The 7,621-nt window shown below is 43.3% G+C and overlaps 1 protein-coding gene across 1 annotated transcript in view; it reads left to right on the top strand.

Moving 5' to 3' along the window:
* Positions 1-4,087: 4,087 nt before the first annotated feature.
* The window catches only part of mtx1a (metaxin 1a), a 12,841-nt gene continuing 9,307 nt past the window's right edge, over positions 4,088-7,621 (top strand). Inside the window, exon 1 of the mRNA XM_085366001.1 lies at positions 4,088-4,186. Coding sequence (XP_085222127.1) covers positions 4,106-4,186 — 81 coding nt within the window. The 5' untranslated portion in view covers positions 4,088-4,105. The remainder of the gene's footprint in view (positions 4,187-7,621) is intronic.

Here is a 7,621-nt window from a genome sequence, read left to right as displayed (position 1 = left end):
AATAGAATAGAATAGAATAGAATAGGTCTTTAAAGTCATTGCTTCAGTTTCAGTTTTATTTGTCATATGCAAGTTAGCCCAGGGTCAACATTGCAATGAATTGTGTTTGACGAGCAGCAGTCACTCAGCAGCATGATACAGTAGGAGAAAATATAATAAAAAAGAAATTAGAAAAATAGTAAGGAGCAACTATTAGAGAGACGTGGTCAAAGAGAAAAGATGACTAAATATATATCTATAAATATAAATATATGTACACTAGTGATTTTCAAGAAAATCTTGAAAAGAAATATGACGGAGGGCAGATGGGACATTGCACAGGAATGAGCAGCAGAAAATTACAGTATCGCACTTTTAAATATAAATATCAATAACAATAAAGTGAAGTGACCAGTGCAGATTAAACAGAGAACTTGTGAAGCTGCAGGGTAGCTTCGGAGTGCGTCCTGTGGTGTGTGTGTGTTTAAGTGTTGTGGTTGAGGTGTCGTGTGGCTTGGTGGTAAAAACTGTTTTTGAGTCTTGTAGTCCGAGCAGACAGGCTCGATGTGCGGGGTGGCTGTGGTCCTTGATGATGCTGTGTGCTTTACGGAGGCATCGCTGGAGATAAATGTCCTGAATGGCAGGAAGCCTCGTGCCAGTGATGTGCTCTGCTGCCTTCACCACCCTCTGTAGTGATTTACGGCTGCTGGCAGAGCAGCTTCTGTACCAAACTGTGATGCAGCTCGTCAGCAAGCTCTCGATCGCACACCTGTAGAAATTTGAGGTGATGTTGGAGTTCATGCCAAACTTCCTCAGCCTCCTCAGGAAGTAAAGCCGCTGTACATGTACAATGAAACGATATGTGGCTGAGTGTGCAAGAGTAAAAAATAAATATCTAAATAGTAAAGACTGCAGGAATTGGGGGTCTTTCCCCGTCTCCCTTGCTATCTCTTACAGTGGAAAAAGAGACAAAAGACTCCCCCCCCCACTCCTTTGTGTGTGGATGCTTCCCTCCAACTTCCTGAGATACCATCTGTCAACAGTAAGTGTGAGAGACATGCTAAGGCTACGTCCACACGAGCCCGGATAAATTTGAAAACGTCGTTTTAGTCTGAAAACGCTCTGCGTCCACACCATCGTTTTCAGCCGTTTCCACAGAGTTAGCACAGAGGATACGTCCACATGTACGCGGGTATTTTTGAAAATGCAGATTTTTCTACGCGTTTGCACCTTTCGTCCACGTGTAAACAGCTTTTTCAGCCAATGAAAACAGAGATTTTTAAAAACGCAGTTTTTGTGTTTACGTGTGGACGAGGAAAACGGAGAAAACGCAGCGTCAAAAGTGTGCGCCACGTTATTGTTTCGGTGAAATGAATTTCTACAATGATGGACTTAGACAAAATACTGTTGCTGTTCATTTTACTCTCTGCATTGTTTAAATGCTTACAAACACACACAGTTACTGTCGCTCTACACAGAGGACTCAGTCCTGCTTTTATGCGCCATCTTTAGAGAAAAAGAAGAAAAAAAAGGGAATAAACAGCAAACAGAGGAGATGTTTACAGTCTAGAGGAATATAGACATAAATAAGAGAAAGGCAGCCAATGGAGACACACGTGTTTGAGAGCAGTGCAAAGACAGGGCTGAGTATAGAGTCTGGGAGTGTCCTGTGACCATGGCTCAGATTGGTGAGGTGGGTGGGCAGGATGGGGTGTGGGGGGAAGGAGCTGTTAGTGAGTCTGGAGGTGTCAAACAGTTGGTGGGCGGGGTTTGAGGGTTCAGCTGTGATGGCCCTGGTTTACCTGAGACAGGAGGATCTGACGATGACCTCTGGGGGGACAAAGATGATTGGACAGATTGAGGCCAGTTGGTGAGGAAGTGTCTGATCCAGGAGCTGGGGGGTCTAAAGGCGTTCCAGTTTGGTGGTGAGGCTGTCTGAGACGATGGCGTTGAACGCTGAGCCGTAGTCACCTCTCACAGAGACCAGAGGAGGAGCTGCAGGAAGCTCCAGTCTGACTTTCATAACGCAGCTCGTTGATCATTGTGGCCGAACTACTGAAAGCATTTACAAAACTAAAGATTTGCCTCCAAATAAAAGAAAATATCTTTGTGGACTCTCTCAGCACAGATCGTGTTTATATTAACGTGAATAATTCAGACATGATCATGTTAGAAATATTAACTGGTTAGAAAGCCTGAGTGTGTTTTTGTGGCCTCACACTCTTTATAAGGGAAATAAGTATTGCATTATTTGTCATTAGTTACTTTGTTGCTGTGTTAAATGTGGTGTTGTGTAATGAAATGAATGAATAATTCCGTTATGGGTTCCTATCTCGAGTTAAGAAACATCCATATCTACCACCTGACTTCTCATTTTAATCTGCTCCGAGTTCTGATTGAGGAAGATTTAGTTGTGCAACATTTGAGCTTTAGAGTGGAAGCTGCTGAAAACCAACAACGCCACAGTTTCCCCACTCGAGACGCAGCAGAGGACGTTTCCTTCATCCTGTTGTTTCACACAGCACACGATGAAAGACGGCAGCTTGTGTTTACAGTGAGAGACTGATTGTTGAACTGTCGATCGGTAAAAAATCAAACGCATGAACACGTCTACTTTCATTTCTACATCGTAAAATTAATCCAAAATAAAATAAGATGGGATTGTGTCACTAAATTAATGAAATAAAGATTAAAATAAAGGCCAGGGTTGCCAAGGCTGTATCACTTTGACTCATCACTGCTTTAAATAAAGGTTGGTTCTACACTGGATCAGTTGAAAGGTCACTCTGCTCTCCCGTGATTGGCTGGTTTCTGTCCGGTAACTGTTGATGCTCTGGACTTTCTTAAAGGTGGTTCAGGAGTGAAACAGCTGAGTTGTGGACTCTGTCTGAGTGTCCTGCTTCATGTTTTCTAAGAATAAATAAATAACTGTATTTATCTGACCTCCTGCTGTGAACGCCTGCTGAGTTTTCCAGGGTGCTAACATGACCTCACCCGCACTCTAAAATTTCTCCTGCACTGAGGCAGCTCTGCATAGCTGGAGTTGAATTTGGTGACAGCAGGTTTACAAACAAAGTGATCAGGAATATTTTGATAAACGAAATTTGCCCTAATCCGGTTAAAAGAAATTATATCCTTAAAGAATTTGAGACCATGGAGGTTAAGGCGATAAGAAAAAAGTATATTTCACTTCCTCTTTCCCCTAAAGTAAAAGAGGTTCACTTTAAAATCATTAATGAGGTTTATCCAACCAATGAATTCTTAAGACGGAAATTTAATTTAGATGTGAACGCCTGCACATTTTGTGAAAATGATACTGAAAGTCTGGATCACTTGTTTTTCAACTGTGAATCAGTGCACTCCTTCTGGACTGACATGTGGAGCTGGCTACAGTCCAGGAGAATTCAGTTACCACATTTGACGGTGACAGTAATAAAATTTGGAATACTTGCTGAGAATGCAGATTTTGACCTGTTGATTAGGACGATTTTGTTAATGGGAAAATTTTTATTCACAAATGCAGATACTTTAAAGCTAAACCTTGTATAAACAGATGGCTGAATGACTTTAGACTCTGGGCTAAATCGCTGAAACTTGTGAATAACAAGAAAGCCCATAAACTTGTTGTTTTATTTAAAGAGTTTAACCTATGTTAAAAAAAAACAAATAACAACTCCCTATTTTATAATCACGACTGCCCTTTTTTTGCACGTTAGTTTTTGCCTTTGGTTCGAATCCTTCAATGACTGTTCTTTCTTTTTGTGCTAACTCTTTTAACTTTGTGCTTATTGTTGTTGTTTTTGGTTTTTTTGTTCGTTTTGTTTGTTTGTTTGTTTTGCTATAATGCTCAACCGAGGATGTAACATAATCGGATTAATGACGGTGCCTTGTATGTTATACTGTTGTTTGTAAATAAAGTTTAATTTAAAAAAAACAAAAAAAAACATGACCTCACCCTGAGTTTTGCTAGTGGTGCTGATGATAAGTACTTGTTCTTCTCTACGGATTACTTCTCTGGATCGAAAAATAAAACATTTTATTAATGCTTTTACTTTGAAATGCGTTTTTACAAAAGACTTCATTTGATAGCTACTTCCGGTGTGAGAGGTCACCATCCGGGGTGAAGATGGCGGCGCCCGATGAGTTGTTTTGCTGGGAAGGAGACTGGGGTTTGCCGTCGGTCAGTACCGACTGCCTGGTGGTTCTGGTGAGTGTCCGCTAACACCGGGCCCGGTCCCGGCTCTGTGCACGGGCGCGTTCACGCTCAGGGGCGTGGGCCGGCTCTGTGCTAACGGCTGCTAATGCTAACGCCTCAGTAAGCGTGCGTTAGCGAGGTTTCATCATAAAACTGCCGGCTGCACGGAGCGTGATCGATTACTCACGTAAACGGTAAAGTGATGACTCCACAACCAGACTGCAATAAACCGACTTTAGGCGGAAACGGAGTTTTTCTTTCATTTGTTCTCAAAATAAGTAAGCTTGATGTCCATGTGGCTCAGCTGGAGGTGAAACGGGAAGTTTTCTGACCGATCAGCGGTAACATAATAACAATATTCAACAATGATTGACATGGTTCCTCTCGGCTCCTGTAGAGGTGGACGGATCGATCCAAGTATCGATAGTGTCGATACTAAAGCTGGTATTGGTATCGGCTCGATAGTAGTGCGATAGGATCGATACTTTGTTTCTATCTGCTAAGTTTAATGTAAGTAGATCTCATAAATCATAGCACACTGCTCTCTTGTACATCATCTGCGTTCATGAGTTAAAAGTATTGGTATCAGCAGTACTGGCTCTTTATCTACTCGGCATCTACATTTGCAGTATCACACAGCACTAGCTCGCCGTGGAGCTTTGGAAGGTGGAAATGCTCCACGTTCAGTCTGGAGCTGATCTGATTAAAACATGAATTTCATGGTTCGTGAAGCAGTGCTTCTGGTTGATGTGCAGGAAAGTCTGACTCCATGGAGGACTTTGGATTTTGTGTGTTGGGTCTTTTCCTTCTGTGGTGTTTTGAATGACAGCAGGGTCTGTTTTTGTTGTGTGACAGTGAGTTTTAGAGCGCAGTGATGAGCAGAAAAAACGGCCGATCGTTCTATCGTTCCGTTTGGAGTTGTGCCTGTGTGCTGACTGAAGCCAGATCTCTGGCTCGCATCCTCATGAAGAAGGATGATGGTGGAAACCAGCTCTTTCAGTGCCGGCTGTAGTGACTCCAGCTCACCTGTAGGAAGTGAAGTACAGCTCAGATGAAAAAAGCTTCTGATGATTAATACAGTAAAAATCTTTCTCATTCATACCCTCAAAATTAGATTATGATGTTTCATTTGCAGTAATTATATTTCTGATGCTATGGACAAAAATGATGTTTATTCATATGTGGGTCACATCACCAGCTCCTCATTTCTCACAGTTGCTCCCTTTTTTTGATGCTAAATCACCATCAGAGGCCGACGTGGCTTTTGTCCCAGGATCGTCTCGCTGTTGCGTGTCCTAGAGAACTTGAGCACAAGGCCTTGCTACAGCAGTAACAGATATTTTGATATCACATAAAAATTAATTGTGGACGATCTGACATGACACAGCTGTACAAGTCCCTAAATGTTCTATTTCTTCAGTCAGCAGAGCAGTGTTGTTACAGGCCTAACAGGACCTGCTGTGATTTTGCTCCAGTGGGCATGTCTCACCCTCCTGCTTTGGTCCTGAGCCCAGAGAGAGAGGGCAGAGCTGCAGTGCTGCGTGCCATGGTTCCTGCAGTGTGACTGTTTACTCGTCCTCAGTGGACGGGAGGAAGAACTGCCTGTTATTTTAAGCTTTCTACTGTTATCTAATCTATTTTTTATTACACACTGTATTCAGAGTCCAGATGTAATAATCCATCCATCTGTTTTCTTTGCCTTTAATTAATAATATAATATTAATAAATTAATTCTAAATCTGTCTCTTACCAAATAGTCATTGACCTGTAGTTCCTTATATGACCACCAGATGGCACCAGAGGTTCTTTTATCGACACGTTCGTCAGACATCAGCCTCAGTTTCAGTTTTACATCAGTCTAGTGGTTCAAATGTGTTTTTAAAAGTGCTTTAAGTCGCTGTGTGTATTAAGCTGCACTTTGTGCTGCTGGTGTAAGGGCGAGCACAGCTGGTGATGTAACGGGGAAGCATTGGCTGTTTCATGACTGTGTCCCTGAAAAGTTTTATCTTCTGAATTGAGAAACACCCAAACGTCTCCATAATTCCATCTGGACACGCCTCAGTGCCTCACAAAGGAGGCGCTCAGGAGGAGTCCTGGTCAGAAGCTGGAACCGTCCCCCTCTGAGCTCCTCCCACCTGACCAGCTCCTTACCCTGTGTCCTGATGGTGCAGGCATTCACCAGCAGACGCAAACAGTCACACTGCTGAGCGAAAAACTAAACTTATGGACAGTGCAAAAATGTCTTCTTGCCTTTTTGTAGACATATTTTCTTTTCTTATGTTTTATAATCAGCAGCAGCAGCCCTGTGTGCGCAGCCCTGTGTGCGCAGCCCTGTGTGCGCAGCAGTGTGCTGCTGCTAATGCACTTGCACTTGTCTTAATTTTAAACAGCAGAACTGCGTCATCCACAAAGGCAAAGAAACGAGCCCGTTCTGTAGGAGCAGAGCTGTGACTTTCTACCGTCCTATAAAAGCAGCTTCCCTCATCATTCATTCAGTTCATGCTTAAAAACGGGGACTTGTCCTTTAAGTGGAGGCATTAGGTGTAGTTAAAGACTCGCGACCACCCAGAATGCTTTGTGGCTGCAGAGTTTCCATTACTGCCGTGGTCCAGAGACTCTGGTGACAGTGTGGGTACGATGATCCCCGCCTGCAGACCGCGCTGAGGGCCTCAGAGCTCTGCTGAGTGATTAAAGCTGATTGAAACATGTTTGTGTTGGACTGAAATCACACAGCAGAGCAGCAGTGCATGCTGGGTAATGACGGGCTCCTCAGCAGCGGTTGGAAAACACTAATGTGTCACTGCTGCTGTTTTTCCAAACCACCGGAGAAATGTGAATCCACCACTGCACTTTACACTCAATCAGAGCTTTCTTGGTTTTCTTATTGTGGTCTCAGCAGATAGGAGGCGGAGCTTCAGCCGTCCACACAGGTGAAGTGAAAGACTTTCAGCACTTCATCGTGACAAATGATGTCTTCCTGTTGTGTGTTTTCTTTTAAGCGTCTCTCAGTCCGAGTTGTTATCTCAGCGTCCAGCTGTGACCCCGGCGCTCGCAGCCTGTTCTTAACCGAGGTCACGAACAGGCTGCATTTATTCAGATTAAACACATTTATCACCATGAGGATTATATTTTTTATTTGTGATGTCGTTTTGTTCACATTCAGCTTCTATCATTTGTGAGATGCAGTGTTATGAAGCGTTTGGTTTTACTGGGAGTCATGAGGACTCTTTCCCTTTGTTTCTGCATGTAACTGTTTAGCAGAGGAGTGGACGACACTCTTCTGTTTTCAGCACATCCAGCGCGTCCATCGCGCCTGGAGAGTGACTGTGCAGCCCGTGTTACTGAGATCAGCTCACGCTCTGCCACAGCTGCGTGGAACAAACAGCTCCACTTTATCGTCCTCTGACTTCACTGCTGCACATTTATGGGGAAATTCTTCCTCATTTT

This window comes from Diplotaxodon limnothrissa, linkage group LG11, assembly GCF_057381915.1.
Source record: "Diplotaxodon limnothrissa isolate DT_005_m linkage group LG11, D_limnothrissa_male_GT1.1, whole genome shotgun sequence".
Lineage (NCBI taxonomy): Eukaryota > Metazoa > Chordata > Actinopteri > Cichliformes > Cichlidae > Diplotaxodon > Diplotaxodon limnothrissa.
The sequence above is the reverse complement of the archived record's forward strand: the minus strand, read 5'-3'. Positions and strand labels throughout refer to the sequence as shown.